The sequence below is a fragment of the Anoplopoma fimbria genome, chromosome 20 (assembly GCF_027596085.1).
Source record: "Anoplopoma fimbria isolate UVic2021 breed Golden Eagle Sablefish chromosome 20, Afim_UVic_2022, whole genome shotgun sequence".
NCBI lineage: Eukaryota > Metazoa > Chordata > Actinopteri > Perciformes > Anoplopomatidae > Anoplopoma > Anoplopoma fimbria.
The window spans coordinates 17,378,350-17,397,817 of record NC_072468.1 but is presented as its reverse complement, the minus strand read 5'-3'; the positions used below and the strand labels follow the sequence as shown (position 1 = coordinate 17,397,817).

Sequence of the window (19,468 nt, the reverse complement as noted above, 5' to 3'; positions counted from 1 at the left end):
AAGCAATCATTTAACACTGATATTCATTGTCCCAGGAGACCAAGAGGGGGGGGATCAACAGTCTCTTATTTGTCCCTTCAAATTATGTCTTGCTTGAGGGGGCAAAGCTGTGCTGTGTGTAGTATTCTCCCATGGATATAAAATATTAATTCTCACTGTTATGAGTACTTAAAAATAGCAAAAAGCCCAATACAACCTAATGAAACAAGTGAAAAATGGAGACAATTCATCCTCATAGGGTACCGGTCAGTGTGCTAAATAATGTCTTACATAAAATGCATGTAGGTTAAGCTGACACACTTTTAAGTGGAAATAAATGTCTATTTACTTCTTGATAAAGTCTTTTATTTTTCTGTGTTCATAGCGCTGTCGCCAGAAAAACAATGACCATTTTGCAGAATTAAGTGCCTTTAATTACTGCTTCCAACCAATACATAATCTTAGCGCTTTCCTTTGCTCACCTTGAGCTATTATTAAATGTCCTTGGTGCATTATTCAAATTAGAACAAAATGTACAAGTTTGAATAGTTAAGAAAGTTCGGTGCTCCACTTTCTGGTGAGAACAAGGATCGGCTACTGTTAATAATTCTTGACGACTGCATCGCCAGTTAACCATCTGCCTCTTTTCTCAACATTCCCAGGGAGCCAGAGAGGACAACAATGTAATGATGCCAATCCACATCATTAGTCAGTGAAGTGATCAACAAAACATAATCAAATCAGAGTTGGAACAAAAAGCCGGAGCAGCGTGGGCAGCAGTGTGTCAGATCACTCGTAGACGGTCACTGGGAGCCTCTGCTCGAGCTGCCGAGCTGTTTCGAGGGGTGATTTGTCAGTAAATATCAATCAAATGCAGACAAATACAAGTGGCGGGCCGAGTGCAGATGTAAGGCAAAAGAGCATGAACACATTTCACAGCTGACTTGGCAGGATTGGAGGATTAATTGTGCTGGAGGTAGTTAGACTTTGAGGGCCCCTGTGCAAGGGAGCTGAGCAATTATGGCCATTGAAATTCCTGGTGGGCTTCAGTTTTATTTTTAACTGTAATCCCGGCATTTACAGACAAATGTGAAAAGCACATATCAGCATTGCAGCAGGATACACTTGAGCATAATCACGTATTCACACAAAGAGACAATCATCCACTCTTTTGCCTTCACAACCTCAATTTTTTTTGCCTGCTCAGTTCTTTAAGTCATTAACTTGCATCCTCCTATCTTTCACTCTCCCTCCACCTCTCCCTATTTTTCCCTCCACTCCCCCTCTCTCCCCCTGCGGTTTCTGTCACTTGTTCACAGACGAGTGGCCTTTACATCGCCATGACCTAAATGTGTCACATCCCTCTCACTGTGGCTCTCTCCCTCTCTTCCTCTCTCCCTCCTCCTGCTCTCTCCTGATATCCCTTCCTGTCCGTCTGGACATCTCTCAAATATTTTTCCACTTCTTTTTTTTCCCACTCACACTCACTTTGAGAAGTGTAATTTTTTTTTGACCACTTTTGCAATTGCTGCCCATTGCCTTTCCTCTCTTCTACTCTCCAGTAAAGTTAGCAGTAAATTACCAATTTAATATCTTTGTATTCCTGAAGGTATGCCTGTAAAAATCTATTTTACTTACCATTTTCTATATATTACAGAATATATGCAAACGTTACATCACTACGAATGCACTGCATACATACAATACTGTCTCTCCTCTTCTCATCTCAACCCGACCTTGCCCTCTTTTCTCTCTGGTCTCCACATCAAACACAGTCGTGTATCAGAGTGACAGCAGCTGCTCTCAATATTGATCCAGACGCTTCGTATCTCAGCAAATACCAAGAAGAAAACTGACAGGAAGTCAAGAGTGGCCCTAAAAGTTCATTACCAGTTTTTGTTTTCGGACATTTTAGTTCAAATGAGCACGGACAGAGTCACCACTTTGTGCATTTAAAAGGGGGAAATTCACTGATTAAAGGAACAGGAAACAGGAACCAGTTAATTAGGGCTGTCACATTTTAGAAAGTCAAACTAATTTAGAAAAAGGGCAAAACATCTAATGTTTTATCTGTAATGACCTGTTCAAAATTCACAGTCTATACATGCAACAGGAAAATGCACACTGTCTATCTGATCCACTGCATGTCATGTTGCCCCCTAAGTTAACTAGCTGTTGTTGTTCTCTTGGATTCAACGCCATAGATGGAAAAACTCAAAATAATTTCGACAAATGATATACTTTAAGTTTTTGATAAAACTTGACAGCTCTGCACCACCTGTGAAAACTAATGTATGATGTCTTGTAACTTTGAGCTTTAAATATTGTTAAGTCTCATAAAATAATCTCAATTTGAGCTTGGACATTACAAACTTTTAACAGAAAATCTGCATTACAAACTGAAGAGTTAATCTAGTTGCATGATGGGAAGTGTAGTAGCCAATGTTTTTAGAGTGTAACCGATATTAGAGACAAAAGCCGTGAAATAGAAAGCTGATATACTGCAGTTAATTTACATGGAAAGTTAAATGAACATGAAGAGGAATCAAGCTGATCATTGTTCTTTGACTTACCCAAGCAGGCAGATCCATTGAGGTTCTGCTCATAGCCTTCATCACAGACGCATCCCCCTACAGGAACCATCCACTCCCCTTCAGCATTGCAGTGCATTCGAGGGGGCGTGCCTCCCTGGGCTTTACTGTTGGGGACACACGTCCCGCTCAGGGGAACTAAGGCAGTCGGCTCAGCCCCTGAGGGAGTCGCAGGGTAGGATGCCAAGTACACGCTGGTGGCTGGACAGCGACGGTAGAAGACTGACACACCCATGAGGGAAACACAAGCTCCACTGTCGACGATAGCCAGGACGAATCTGAAACAAGATTCACATGTTAAGTGTCACAGTTGGTCCCTTGGGAGTGATAATGTTCGTTGAACACGAGCAACATAGTGTAGCACAGTGGTGATTACCCATTGCGTGTGAGTGGGGCAAAGCTGCGTGTCTTGATGTTGATTCGGCTGTATCTGTTGGGTTGATACTGGTGAGGTGAGCTGGGCTCCACCTTGGAGAAACTCTTATCCGCCGCAATGGTGTCGACCTTCACCCAACCCTCCCTGGTCTCCTTCTCTCCGTTTGATGGCTGTGGCGAGGAAAGAGCAGTGTGGACAGCAGCCGGTGGAGGGAAAGATAATTAGTGGTCAAGAGAAGACAAAATAGCATGGAGAGGAAGTGTAGTTGACAGGAAGGAAAGAGGTCAACAAAAAGAAAATGATGGACGCTAAAATGAGCCGGTTGATAGGATGAGGAAATATACAGTGAATCTAAATAAAATGGAATGAGTCTGTCTGCATGTCTGTCCTTTGATTTACTCAACAGCTCTTTACCCAATCGACTGCACACTTACAGGTGTATTGCTGAGGATTCAGGGAAGTGCAGTGTCGAGTGAACCTCTTTAGATCCACAGGACACATTTATTAGTAGTGCGTTATGTACACACTGTGTAGTGTATTAAGAGGGGACCCCTATTAACCGTCACTCCACCAAACAGCATGCTGGGTAAATCTCGCTCTCTGTCGCTCACTAAAATATTAACTGTTACACCGCTGACCAGCATGCTGGGTTCATTTAGCTCATTACAGTACATTCAAGAACAGTTAAAGAAAGAGAGACCAGAGATCGGAAGTGCAGTGTTGAGTGCGAGCTCTTGAGATCTACGTTACATATTTAATAGTAGCGTGTTATGAACTGCACGCTGTGTAGTGTATTGAGTGGACCCCTATTAAATGTTACTCTGCTGAAAGGCATGCAGCAATACCAGAGGCCAAGCAACTGTCTGTTTCCGAACAGGCACATTATGAACTGGCACTAGTCAAATTAAAAGAAGGAAAAATAAAAAGGAATGAAAGGGAAGATGACAAGATAAAAGAAAAGCTCGGAGTTTGCTGTATTTTTCCCGAGCACATGTATAATATGAGGTGGTTTAGTGAGAAAAGTAAACGTTGACTTGGATGTAAGCAGGTCCCAGCAGGGGGTTTGTGCTCAAATCCCTGTGATGACTTTCAGCGCTGCAGTGCTTCCTGACTCTTCTGTGACTCTCATCTGATTCCTCATCAGGCTTTGATTTACATTTTGAAAAAGCATCTCGCTTCCCTAAGGAGAAATGCATTCATACAAATACTGCATCCCTCCCACTGTGACTGCGACTGCACATGTAACTCAGGCAGATTCACTCGGTAGCTCAAAATGTCCCTGAAAAAACAACGACTAAATGCATAAATAAATAAAACATCTTTGGACAGTCAGTGTGAGTCACTTAAAAACATGCTTCATTGACAACACATGAGGTTCAGAGAGCTTCCTGCAATGGGTGTAAAATGGTCACAGTTGTACATTTTATGCCTTAAAGATGTACTTAGTGGGACTGAAGTGACATTTCCGGAGACCGCACTGGCACATTATTGCATTTTGCAAACCACAGTCCTCCACAAGTATGTGCTTCACACCAGTGTTTCACTCTAAACTGTTTTTCTTGACAAGCCCAACAATAATCAGGATGATTATACAATTACTCCTTGTCATGAGATGATGGAAGGTTTTGCAGTTTTTGAAGTAACATGAGCACGACATCTATAGAAATTGCATTTGACTTTGCTTTCTGATTCTTTCTGTTAAAGTAAATAGCTGGGAAAGAGAGTATGTTGAACTGTTATAATCTGGATTCAAACTGTTTTTGAAAAAAAAAGCTGTAAATTAGCTATAGACATGTTAAGCTAACAACAGCTGGTACACTACTTTTCTTTAATTGTACATGGTCTTGACCACATTTCTGTCTGGGAATCTTTTAAATAAATAAAATGATTAGTGTGTCAGTGCCAGTTGCTCCTTACAAAAATGTAAAAGTGTATTAATGGATTTACATGCTATGTAAATCCATTAATATGGTATTTTGCCTCACCTCAGCTGCCCAGGTCCTCTCCAGCTCTCTCTGGGAGTCGGCCTGTTTGTAGTACAGGGTGAGCGTCTCTCGGCAGGTGGGTGATGGTGATCGAAGGCTGGCACAGTCACGCACCGAGAAACGCAGCGTGACAAACACCCGTGGAGCAGAGTGTCGGAACAGGAAGGGCGTAGCCAACCAGTTGTCTTGCACACGGGGATTTTGGTTGACATTGCAGACCTCAAAGGTTCGTATGAGCTTCCCCCGGTCGTCCAGCACACTGACCTCATCCCACTGAGAGAGAGAAACAATATTATGAGCTTGTGTAAACCCAACTTTATAAAAGAGAAACACGATCTTAAGCATGGAGCTCTGGAATTAGCCTGTGTAAACTCTAAAAACCCTGCTGTGTTTACGGTTTGTCCACAGTTAAGAATCGTCCTTATATCTTTAAAGATGGTTTACATCTCACAAAGTAAATATTAACCATATTGCCGGTGTTGCAGATATGTTGGTCCTGTCCTTTACTAACATCACACACTGTTGTTTGACATCTCTATCCTTAGTGAGATAAGTATAATAGAGTACTTGATTTGTTCTGATATAACACACACACTACTATTGAATCTGTAAGGAATAAGCTGTTCTTTTAATGTACCCAAAAGAAGTAGGTCATCTCTATGTCCTAGTTCTCCACTATAGACTTTCCTATGTCTAATTAGGTAATCAATGATTATAAAACCAGTAGTTAATTAAATCACTTGAGCCATTCACTTAGAGCATAACACTTCTCAATTGTTTTTCAAAACTGTAATAATCAAGAGACAATTAATTATTATTAAAGGAAAAAATATATATTATACTGGACTTTTTTTTTATGTGTCTATTGTTTATGGTTCGAGAGGCGACATCTGTGCCGCTTTGCTTTTAACTAAATAGATGATGTTGATATTTCCCTAATTTAATGTGATACGGAAGTATAATAATGTATTATAATAACAATAATCCAGTTTCATAACGTGACAGGTGGTTAGTTTTTTCTCCTGCACTGGTTTGGCATTTGCATGTGTATCACTGTTCACATGTGACAGGTGGCGGACACACTTGTGTGTCTGACTTGTGGCAGCTGTTGTGTAATAAAACGAGCAGATTTAGTCATATTTTAGGGATTCTGAATACTTGTAGATGCACAAATGGATTGGGACATGAGTTTTGTAGCTTCACGGAGAAAAAAAACGAGCAGCGCAGAGACACGGCTCTGAATGAGACTGTCAGCTGAGTCAAAATGTAAATGTAGGCGAGGGGTTTAGTTTCACCAATTATACAGTACGGTGCCTCCAAGGATGAAAAGGCTCTGCTTAAAGCCTGTGTAGCCCTAAGTGACAAGCAGGGCCTTTTCTGTTGTAACACAGAGGAATTATGCATTAGGCCTCATCATCAGTATTCTCCATGCAACAATAGCAATGGACAAAAGGTCCTGACACCCTATCACGGTGCATTTGGTGTGTGTGTGTGTTTCTGTGTTTATGCGTGTCAGTGTATCTCTACATGCTCATTTCTCTTTCTCTGTGTGGTTCTGACAGCCGGTATGAACAGAAAGCTTTGTAGCATCACACATGAGAGAGTGCATTGATATTTGGTCCAATTGGAATAATGATAAGATCAGTGAGCAGACAGAAAGAGTCTGAGGCACTGTCAGTCTAATGGAGTGAAAGGACAGTTTTCTCTCTCCCGGGCCGTGATTCACTCTCTGTCAGACATGGGGATGTGGGGGAAACATAGAGCACATGGTGGGATGAAGGGATGCAGATGGGGAGCAGAGGGAAGAGAAAAGTGGGTGAGTAGTAAACAGAGAGTGTATGTGTGTGAGGCAGCTGCAGCAAAAGCCTGACCATGTGGCAAAAGGCTTAGACTTTCAGGTAGAAAGAGCAGCCGCTGGTATCTGTGTGTGGCATTGCGTGCAGTTTGCTGCTGTACCTTGGTGAAAAAAAACCACTGCTTTCATTTGTTTTCTGACCCCCAAAGCCCCCCCCCCCCCCTCCTCCCTCCCTCCCCTACTTCTCACTGTCTCATTTTCTCCCTCCCTTATGAAGAAAGAAAGAAAGAAAGAAAGAAAGAAAAAAAAAACGGGGCAGATTGGGGAGGAGGGGGTGGATGAAGCGTTGGCAAGAAGAAAAAAAAAAATAGGGACGACTCATCTTTGTGATTTAATTTGAACCGAAATGCCAGAGAGCCACGCAATCTCTCCAGTGACAGAGCACTGGGAGAGGCAAGGCCTTGGACGCACACAACCACGTAGAAGAGAGAGAAAGGCACGCACAGATACCCAAAGACATATGCACGTACACACACACACACACACACACACACACACACACACACACACACACACACACACACACACACACACACACACACACACACACACACACACACACACACACACAATAAGCAAACACACAATGGAGGAATAATGTGTGGAACACTAGGAGGGCAAAAAGACTATAGTAAGAAGTCGAGAGTCTGCTGGTTTGACACTGAGGGGAAATAAGCGGAAGAGTGGAGATTGAGTTGGGGGGATAAAAGGAAGAATATGAAGCAGAGACCCAGTGGCTCTGGGACTGTGAAGGGCAAATGGAGGAAAGATTAAAAGAGGGAGAGAGAGGCAGAGACAAAGAAGCAGAGGGGCTGCCTGTCGGAACATTAAAAGAATGGAAAGACGGCAAGAAGAAGCGGGAGGAGAGCGCAGAAAAGGATATCCACAGAGCCTCAAGCAAAAGAAGATGGGATGTGAAAAGAAAAGTGAGGAAAGGGTTAAAAAAAGAACACACACACACACACACACACACACACTCACACTCGCACACACACATACACTCCCTCCCTCTCCCTCTCTCTCTCCCCCTCTTTTGGTCTGTCTTTCTACTTCTCTCAGCTTGATGCCCCAGGTCAAATAACCATATCTCCATCTCAGAACCACTTCTCATCCAGGGACCATAAAAAAAACTCATGCAAATGCTTGACTTGCTCGTGCACACGCACACACTACTCCCCCTTCCTCCCCCCCACACACACACACACACACACACACACACACACACACACACACACACACACACACACACACACACACACACACACACACACACACACACACACACACACACACACACACACACACACACACACACACAAACGGATGGCCTCCTATTAGCAGCTGCCATCATGGTTCACAAATTCCTAACACACATGGGGCCCTAATTAATCAGACATCATGTACAATTATGGAGGCCAGACTGGTGTGATAATGACAGCGCGTACAGTTAAACTTCAGTGTAAGGTGAGATAAAAGGCTCCATGTACGTGTATGTTCGCCAGATGTTGGTTTGAAACTACTGTATTTTCATCTGGTACTTTTTGAGCTGGCAACATGTAAAATTCTTGTGGTGGATGGTCGTAATTGTCGGCTCACTTGTATGCCAAAACTAGTACGTTTAAATAGTGTTAAGAGTTATTTCATGCACTGTATGGTACTCTAAATTTATACATCAGATATTTTCAGATATCGTCCATAAATGGACTAAGGATAAGAATAATATTGTTTTGTACTGCTAGAGTAATTGGGATAGGAATTTCCTCCACAGTACCAAGTACAAGTGTTCTCCTCCAGTTTCTCACATGCAGTTTGAATGATAATCTCAAAGATGATGACAATGAAGACGGTGTGTGTGTGTGTGTGTGTGTGTGTGTGTGTGTGTGTGTGTGTGTGTGTGTGTGTGTGTGTGTGTGTGTGTGTGTGTGTGTGTGTGTGTGTGTAATTATGAGCCATATTAGAACTGAGCCACAATCACTCACAGATGAACGGATTTAACTGACCCTGGAGCTGACCCTTAAACAGTCACGCAAGCACTCTCACACACACACTCTCACACATATAACCCCACACACACACACACACACACACATATTTACACAGCTCAAGGCGATGAGACAACCTTAAATAAAAAAGCAGCTCAAGACTGGGAGATCTATGGTTCAATCATTGCAATCCCATCACAGATGAAAACACACAGGAGAGAGAAAAAGAAAAAAAAGCATTTTATCCCTCAAGGATATCTTGAAGGCAAGGTGAGACCTTGCTCATTCTCAGGCTGCGTGTGCCAAAAGCTCCACCAATCAATGTCAGATGCCAGACATCCTGCAAGATAATAACCCTGGCCTTAACTCATAACGAAGCATTTATCCTTAGTCCTAATCTTCAAGCGGAGATCTGTAATTGTCTGCAGCAATGACATGTCCACAACAAAAATAGCAGAGTCTGTTTAGTGGAGGCCTGCTGTTTGTTCCTGCTGTGTATTTGAATCATTGCAATCAATGTAGCAAAACTACCCAGATAGCAGGTACGGGTACGACAGTAGTCATGTTTGATTTTGATGTGTGAATGTCTGTCTCTATCTGAAACAGACTTTTAAGAACTTGGATGTTTAAGCCAAATCAACATATCTACAGAGCAGAGTATTGAGATCCAGGCATGGGAAATGTTATTTTTGAAAAGTCCAGCTTGGAAATGGATATATCATATATGTTTTATAATACCAATTACTATTGATTGAGAAGCACAGAGATGGTAAGTCTTTTTTCTGATTATACGGCCGGTGTAACTAAATTGTCCTCATAATTACATACAGGATATTTAACCATGACTCACCTAATAAACAGGGCTGTCCTCGATCAAATTAATTCTTTGTAGACTAATACTGAGACGTTTTTGTTGACGGATCTGTAAAACTGAGTTTCTCCACAAAGATTCACGCATACAGTACGAGTCACAAGTTTGGACACACCTTCTCAGTCAATGGTTTTTCTTTCTTTCTTTCTTTCTTTTTTTTTTTCTTTTTTTCCCAAACTATGAAGGAACACATGTGGAATTATGTGGTAAACAAACAAATGCTCAACAAACCAGAATATGTTTTATATTTTAGATTCTTCAAAGTAGTTGAATGAGAAGGTGTGTCCAAACTTTTGACTGGTACTGTAAGTACCACTTTAAATTTTGTTTTTTACCAGACATGTGCTTTTTTGTCTTGGAAATAAGTCATTCAGCAAGAAAAAAACATAAAAAAACAACTAAAGAAATCTTAATCTACTAAGAGCAATTAGTTGACTAATTGAACAAGATGGTGCAGCCCTACTAATGAACAAACATAAATCTCTACTGAAACTTTACCCACATCCTTTAAATGTAACTTTAATGTAATAGGTAATTATTTTCAACATTGATTTTTCAAGCAAAGTCAAACATCTCATGGTTTTAGCACTTTAAATATGATACTCTGCTGCTTTCCTTTGTCTCATATTATTGTAAACTGAATATTTCTGAATGATAGTCAGACAAATAAAGACCATTTTAGTACATCAACTTGGGCTCCAGGAAATGGTGATGCACATTGTTTCCCTATTTCTGAAACAATGAATTGATTAATCAAGAAAAAATCAGCAGATTATCTTAAACTTTTACCTTAGCATCAGTTACCCAACAGGACAGTTACTGTAAATTAATGTGAAAAGTATTCTTGTGTTTAATCCCTCATTAGAGTAAAACCACAAAGCCCAACCAACAATGTGATTAAACCGTACATTTAAACGTAACCATGTGTAACATGTGCGCAACACATTCGATTGGCCCCCAACATGAATGCTTTAATGCTCCAACAGCTGGAGAGCACACAGAGAAAGTGAGGTCTCTGCTTACCCCCGTGTCTGGATAGGTGGTCCAGCCCAGCTCTGAGGTAGACTCTGTTGTGTCCAGCAGCATCACTGACATGAAAGGAAGCAGAGACAAGGACAACGTGTGAGAAAACAGACAAACAAGATGTACTTTCAAGCTCTTCAAGCTTTCGATTTAATGCTATTGATTGCTGCTCAAGAGTTGAACTTGAACAGAGTGAGTGTTAAATAAGTGACTGTGAAACAAAATGCAATCATGAGATGTTCTCTCCAGGCTTGAATCACTGACTGTGATCCTGCCATGCCATCAAGAGCTAAAACTTGGATCGGCTCCAGTACTGCTGGAGTTGAGACGCACTTGTGAAGTCTTGTTTTTAGGGTTAACAGTCTTTTAACCTTTTACTGGCTGAGAAACAAGTCCAGGTTTATTTTTCTCCCCTCGCAATAAAATCATGGAGCGCTCCAGCTGTGTGCATCTGTCAAACCTAATAACTGAGTCTGAGTGATGATGCAGTTTGGCACAATGTTCCGGTGTTTAAAAAATGTAACTGATTGACCTGATGTGGCACCGTGAATAAAGGTCACATTTTCCAACTTTAAAAGGACATAACAGATACTGTCACTTTTTGTTGAAACTTAGCAAGCTGATGCTTCTTGTAGCCTGGCCCAAAGGGAACCTCCATCGTTCTGTGGCGGGGCGATTTGTACAGTGTTTTTGTTTCCCTTTTGCATCAGGTTTTAACAGACATTTGCTCATTTCCAGTGATTTAGAGTGAATGTTGGAGTGTATTTTCCCATAATTTGCTTTTAGGTTTAAGTGCTTTAAAAAGCAAGCTGGCAAGAAGATCACACACACACAAACACAAACACACACACACACACACACACACACACACAAACACACACACACAGAGACACACAAACACACACACACAGTGACTTTAATGCTGAGTGCTGCGTGCTGACACATGGCAGCTTCCCACACAAAACTGAAGCCCTTGAATTTGCCATTAGTATTCCAAAACCGTGCTGGCTGCTGTTCCTTCAGTCTGCGAAAGTCTGCGCTCGGTTCTCTGTTGAAGAGCCGCCGATTGAAAGCAGGCCAAAGTTTCTTGTGCACACAGAGGTGGCATCCGACTTCAGGTTCGGATGCTCGCACAGATGGAGTTAATGGGAAAAAGTATGCAGTGCCTGATTTCATCAAGCACAACACTAATCACGTAAAGGGCTGTTGACACACGCACGCACACAGAGCATTGAGGAAGGCGGCAGCCATCCGCTTCTGTTTACAAATAAATTATTCTTCTCATTGCTGTCATACAATTTTCATGCTATCGTTTCCATTTCACGTCACACAATCTTTCAGCAGAGAGAAAGGAGGCTTTATTCCTCTCCGTGAAAAGCAGACAAAGAGCGGCAGAAAAGTATTATCTACAGAATCATCACACACACACCGGATGGGATTTGAAAAGGTACCCTGTCTCGCCACAGCACGAGTGATTCACTGAGATCAGTTTTTTATTTCTCAGGTGTGCAAGCTCGCACACTCGTAATGAATCTCTCTGTATTCTTCATAAATCAAACAAATAACAAGAGACTGATATGTTTTGTGGCTTATGACATAAATTCAACCTCACCTCTCTGCTCTCTGACTGTGCTTTAAACAGATTTTTTTAAAGGATTATACTCGCAGATGGAGACCCTGCAAATCTGTCCTCCAGTCCTTCATTTCCCTTCTCTTTTTTTCATTTTACAAGCCCCCCTCCCCTCCAGTCTGTCTATCTGTTTTCACCCACTAGCTTGTCTTGATGTCAATCTTACTAAATTCACACATTTTTCCATGGAGATCCTCCAGGATTTTGGAGTGATATGAATTGTATCAAGAAAAGTACACAAATGGACTGTGACAGCTAAGGATTATATATGCAGCCACAGGCATCGGAATAAATAGTTTCTAGAGCAGCGTATGTCTGGACAGCTTGGCGGCTGGATTCGTAGAGCCGATCGGGATGAAATCAACAGGGAGAAAACTGAATTCACGTTTGAATGTTTCACAAGAATGGTGATTTCCATTAGTGTCTCACCTTCCCTGCATTGTTTGATACATCTGTAAGCATGTGTTACGCTTCTACAGAATGTTACACTTGGTGGCTAATTTATTTTAGGTACACCTAGCTAAAACAAATGCAGTCTAATACAGCAGTACTCATTTCAGAGAGGTGATGATTCAACTTTATGATCAGTTTGGAGGATTTAGTTTGGGGAGAGTAGCATTGCATTATACAAAGAGGTGTTTCTGTTATTTAGCCTACCCTTATTAATATAAAGGATGTGTATTAACAACACCTGTTGGTGTATGAGAAGACAAGGAAACGGCCTATTGACTAGTTTTCCAAGGTCTAGTAAAAAAAAAATTAGGTAGAAACATATCATGCATTAAATGCACACACTTATATGTCATGCATTCTGACCTCATTAAGCACAATCCTATTTATATCAGATAAGGACACACACATACAAATGCTGCAAATGTGTCATTCCAAATTCAATTAACCCTGAGCTTCGGGGCAGAATCATGCATAAATAATCTACAGCAAACTATTTTGACATTAATATTTATGCCTCTACTATTTAGTTTCTTGTCGTATGGCCTTGGGGACCCCCAGGTCCTCATGTTGCCTCTGCTGTTTCTGCAACAATCCTGACCTGTACATGAGGATTACATGGAGCGATGTTGAAAGAGCTTCATGCGTGTCTCATTGCGTGACATTAGTAAGTTGAATAATTCACCTCGACATCCTTGGATAAGCATTGAGTGCTGCGTTACACACACCTTTCAAGGATTAGCTTGAGCTAAGGCATCATGACCGGATCTTGTGTGTGTGTGCGAGACAAAGTTGAACAAAAGAGAGGGACATTTGCTAGCAGGTCCACTTGGCAGTAAAAGCCCCTTTATTTAACTCTCAGAGAACTGCGCTACAGCATCTCTGTTATTGGTCCATCTGAGGGCCGAGACACTCAAAGTTTGTCCCTGACAGTTTGGAGAAGTGCTGAGTCTGCAATCTGGACCTGAGTGCTGTGTTAATGCACGCTGTCTTTCACGTCTTCCTGCTCCACTCTGGTCTTTTTATTCACTCCACTCCATACCTTTCCCCCTTTCTCTACCTCCATCTTGTCCCTTGTCCCTTTCATCTCCCGCCTCTCTGCATGTGTGTATTATTCATCTAAAAAGTGACAGCAGGGGTAGGCATCTCTGTACGTAATAAGGAGATACGCTATTCTCCATTATTGATGCCAGATCTGCTGTTTTGTTTCTGAAATGCTTTGATACACGAAGAGAGAAAAAGAGGGGACAAAAGAATGAAAAAGGCAGGATTATGAGAATGAGAAGAGGAGAGGATTATTTTTGTGCATATGAATATGCCTCTTTCATGCTTTACGCCCCCCCCCTCTTTCTGTGTGTGGCGTGGGTGTACATGCCCTTTTTTATTGTGCAGAGGTGTCCTGCATTAGTTCACGACTGTCCCTCCCTGCCCCTGGAGTGTTCACTTCAGCTGAGTGACCCTCTCTACATCCATCTCTCTTTGCCCAACACTTTGCCTCTCTGTGTGGTCATGCATGCGCCGACACTCTCCAGCACTAAGTGTAGTGCTGTTGTTAATGTCGCGCCTCTCTGACGGTGGATGTATGCTACATTACCGCACACTTTCCAGGCAATAGAGACCCCCTGAAATCCTGCAAAGAATTTCGGTGTTAATATTAACATAGGTTAGAGTGTGTTAAATGCCTTAACACCCAAGTAAACGCACCTGCAAAGTGTACACAGAGTCACTGAGCTCAAAGGTAACACCAAGCTACAGGAACACACACATGCACACACACACATATCCAACAAAAATTCCCACAGTGCCTGCAAGCGTTCTGAGCGGCGGTCAGAACGTGTTTTGTCTTTTGTCCACTCATCCACCCGTCTCCACCCATTTTTTATACGCTCCAGATGCTCCCACCCACAGACAGTCAGTCAAGGACAAGGCCTGCACCAAACCATCATTACAAACAACCACAACGAGAGAGTGATACGCCGAGACAGAGAGGGAGCAGGAGGGTGGAGGAGTGAGGAAAGAGGGGGATTAACGCGATTCCAGAAATAAGCATGCACATGTCAAAGGGAGTTTTCTCTGGCGTTGCTGGTTGAAAGTGCAGCTGAAACAAACAGCACTTAAGCCAGGTTAGATGACAGAGCAACGCCTGCAATGAGTCGCTGAACAAGCAGCAACAGGCACAGGTAGGAGGACATTTAGCCAAAACTGACTGTAGTGCTTGATTACAAGACAGTTACAAAAAATAAGACTGGTAAGGTTACCATCTGGGGAACTACATCTTAAAGGAATAGTTTGACAGTTTGCGAAGCTTATACGCTCTCGTACCATGAGCTAGGGCAGGGTTATATTAGAAAAGAACTAGTTCATATTATGTGTTGTGTGACCTCGTTGTTCCAAACGGCTACACTCGAAGGCAGAATGAAAAGTCATAGAGAGCAGCACCCTCTAAAACTCACAAAATACTGTTTGTTTAATCCGTACAAAATCAGAACTATAACAACGACAATTTGTGGTTTTATGGCTCATCATGTGCCTGAGTATTTCTTGATTGAACAAATGATATACAACATGTATAATCCGGAGCCTTTAATGTGCTCGTAGGCAGATTTTGTTATAGAGCCAGGCTAGCCGTTTCCTCCTGTTTCCAGCCTTTATGCTAAGCTAACTTGTGGTGCCATATTTACCATATAGACGTTAGAGAGTGGTATCAAATCAATCTTCTCATCTTACTCTATGCAATAAGCATACTTCCCAAAATACTTTCAAACCATTTTTTATTTTCCTAGACCATTTTTTATTTTCCTAGACTTCACTCTCCTCTTTTTTGATCAGAGGACATTTCATTTTGAAACAGCTTAAACACATTTTGTTGTGTATTTTAGGTCTAAGAATGTTTGGATTTGTCAGAAATGAAGCCAATAAACACTTAGGAAAAATACTCCTAAATGGTGTTACAGCAGAGAATTTAGTCCGTCCCCCTACCTTAATGTTTGCTGGATGAGAGTAATGTATTCAGAGTGGAAATATAAAATAAAAATACAAAAGTTTCTCCTTAAGTACTGAGTTCTCAATGAATCTAGATTTACTTATCAGAAACAGAACCTGCTAAAAACACATTTTCTTCACCATCTACACCCTGAACAGCCACTAAGGAGAAGGAATGTAAATCTGAGAGCAGATCAGTTTAGTGTAATCTCATTTCTGTCATTTCTGAATAGTAAAGCCTTTAACAATCAAACTTTGCTCTCCTGCTGTTTAGTTGAAGCCAACATGCAAACTGCTAAGTGCAGCTCTAATGTGAAATTCAAAACGGCGAACTACATTCCTCTGTCGCAGCAGTCCATACCACACATTCATCTTTCAATTACATTTTTGGCTCTAATTTGTTGCCCGTCCACACAGGCATATTATCTATGACACTTTCTGCCTCGACACTGACTGACTCAAAGCAGAGAGTCTCGGCTCGCAGCCGCCTGACGGCTTCAACCTCTTATAACTCAAACAGCAGTTATGTGATTCATGTGAGGAATTACGGAGCTCTCGACAGCTACAGAAAATTATGTTGCTTTTAAAAATGACATGCATAAACACAGCTAAAAATAAAGCCTGGCCACAGTGTAGTGTTGCAGTGTCAATGATGGGGATGCTGCTTCCTCCACTTCACACCAGCATGTGATTTCTCTCTTTCTGCAGCTCGGTACACATGCAGGCAAGAGGGACTGGAACAGAAAGCTTTTCAGGGCTGTTAGTGGCATCCGTCCTCCCGCACTCCCACTGTGACAAGCATGCCATTTATTTTCTTATTTCTTATTCATCATGTCCTGAAAAAGTGGCTTACTACACCCAGGATCAAAGAGAGTAATCTGCCTAATTAATATCCAGTTAAAGCCAGAAACAAGTGACTAGTGAGTAGCAGTTCTGCAAAACACATTTGTATTAATTTCTTAGAGGTTTATCTGTTTTTTGCTTTAGGCCTAAAGCAGTTGTTTAAGTGAAACCATCTGAGAAGTTTAGCTAGAGGGGAAATGGTGTGCTAATAACTAATGGATATCCAAAACATGTCAATGGGCCCCAAGACACCACCAGTGTTGGGCAGTAACTTTTATCTGTAACAGTAAAATTATAATTTTTTCCACTATGTAGTATTGGCTATAACAATTTGAAATTCAGCAAATCTATAACAGTTACTTATCTCTGTAAACCTCTGTTAGTTTGACTTTTTGTTGGCTTGTTCGCTGCCTTGCTGTGATGCTTAGTTGCTAGATTAATCGATGTTGGTCTCTCAGCCTTCCGTTGATAGACAGCTCCGAGACTTGCTAGCTTGGCTGCAAGAGCAGGTCTGTCTGGAGGTGATTAGCTTCTACCAAAAGAGGAGAAATGCAACTCCTGGTACTCCAAAAGTTGTCTTCTACAGATGTTATGTGTTCTTAGCTGGCTTACTAACGTTACTCACGAGTATGATTAATTTTACTTTCAGGAGCCACCTAATGCTAATTGAGTTGAAAGGTGGAAGATTGAAGTTTGGGAGCATTTCAATTGCCTCTCAACGGCACTCAACATGTCAACGGCAAGCTGGCAGCTCATAGCTAATGCTAACGTTTACTATTTAGTTGGAATCAAATTATCCAAATCAATAGGCCAAAGTGCTGAAAGTGCTTCCCTGAGGAGTAACCAACCGCCACTATATCTTTATATATATATATAATTTATTTTTATGTTGAGAATGTTAAATACAGCTAATTTAATCTTGTACAGTTAACCAACCGCGAAGCTGAGGTCAGACCTCCTCAGGAGCTGTTTGCAGTCACTGGGGCTAAGCTAGCTAGCTAGCTGCTGGACGGTCAGTAAGTCTTCCTAGTTTTAAACACATTAAATACAAAATAGTTGATGTGGTTAAGGCACCTTTGGTGGTGCTGGGTGGAGTAACGACAGTTAGGTCACTTGTAATTGTAACTTTGGTGATTAGTAAAGTAATTACTTTTTTCAATGAGTAATGTGTAAAGAGTAGGCTAACGTTAGGCTAATTTATTATTGCAAAACACTGGGAACCATTGGGTTTATATAAATTAACAAAGCATTGTCGAAATATTGTAAAAGCTCATCATTTTATTTTATGTGACATCTGAAAATAGCTGTAGCTGTCAGATAAATGTTGTGGATTGAACAAAAGACAATGTTACCCACTTAAATGAAATGCAGAGGACCAATGTTACAAGTAAAAAATATTGTAAAAGGGAAATTGATTGATTGATTTGTGTGCATAAATATTTACTTACTTTTCACCATTGCAGATAACACCTGCAATTTTTTTTTTTTCCTTGATTGGATTCATTCCCCTTTTTAAACCGTTTTGTCACTGGTAAAGATTTAGTCTATAGTTTGTGCAACCTGTTGCCTTTTGGTATAATCAGGATCAATACCCTTTTCATGGTATGACAGACGGTTAATTTTAGGATCTGCATAGCTCCGTCAGCATCAACACTCATCCATGATGGGAAGCGCTGGAGGGCCATCAGGTGTGCCTCTTGCACAGACCTCCCCCTTCAGTGTGGTGTGTTAATCCAATCCTCGACACAGATCCAACAATTTAGAGGCTAGCCATGTGGCTTCTCGACAGTACCTCACATCAACAATGCATGTGGGCGAATGTGTCAACACTTCCACAGGCAGCTAGTGAGAGTGATAAATCAAACACCCTGCCACTCACACTGCAGTTTGTCTGCATGCAAAGAGGCAGAAAACTAGCTTTCATACTCATAACAGCAAGAATTTAAGGCTTAAAATGACACTTCCTTATGGTTTGTGGCAGGAAAGCAGACAAGAATAGGGGTTGTTATGGTGGATACACATACTTCAAAAGCATTAGTCAGACAATAAACAGTAGAAAGACAAACAGTAGTATCAGTTAGCCAGTGAGTCCAGACAGACACGTCATTTACTGCAATCAAAGCCGAAGCAGACGCCAAATCCTCCTTCTGTGTCATAACTAGATGGTTCAATTTATGTGGATTTATATGGACGTCCATGCTATTGGGTTAATACTGTATTACGAAGAGCTCTATTTCAATTACACAAACAGAGTCAGTAGGCCAGTGGCACTGTGCAGCCTCTCTCCCTCTCTATCATTCTGTCTCATCTTAGTCCAGGCCATCTGTTACAAATGCAGCTTGAATCTGTGGCATGAGGCTGACATATAAGATACCTCTGTTTTAGACTTTTACTGACACACACCTCGCAGTAAACTAAAGCCTATGGGAGATGAGCGTGAACAGGTGCAGCTCTTTCTGACACGCAGCCAAATCCTTTGAAAGTAATTTGTGTACTGCCTGCTGAAACCAAGGAGCAGAAACACCTATAAGAATACACATTCACACATATACAGTTGCACACACACACATCAGTTAAAGGCAGTTTGAGTCATTAAATTAATTTCAGGTTTACTGGTAGCTTTTCCAGACATTCTCTTGGTCTCCCTATTCATTACTGACTGACTCACTCACACACTTTTTTACTTTTTTTTGTAGATCTCCAAAATGTCCGTGTAGCCTTTGTAGACAAAGTGTGTGGAGTTAAGAGCAGAGCACATTCATTGTGGAGACTGTAGACAAGGGGCACACTGATAACAGTGCCTTAGAGGGGGCAGGGGTCTCGGGCTGTCACATCCACGAGATCATGAGTGACACAGGGGTTAATATGTGAAAGAGAAGCGGGTTATGCAACTTATTATGC

The 19,468-nt window shown here is 41.5% G+C and overlaps 1 protein-coding gene across 1 annotated transcript in view; it reads right to left on the bottom strand.

Moving 5' to 3' along the window:
* ephb6 (eph receptor B6) overlaps nt 1–19,468 on the bottom strand; it is a 36,235-nt gene that overhangs the window by 16,142 nt on the left and 625 nt on the right. The window contains 4 exon segments of the mRNA XM_054621587.1: nt 2,553–2,848; nt 2,947–3,116; nt 4,932–5,204; nt 10,663–10,727. Of these exon segments, the coding sequence (XP_054477562.1) occupies nt 2,553–2,848; nt 2,947–3,116; nt 4,932–5,204; nt 10,663–10,727 (804 nt within the window).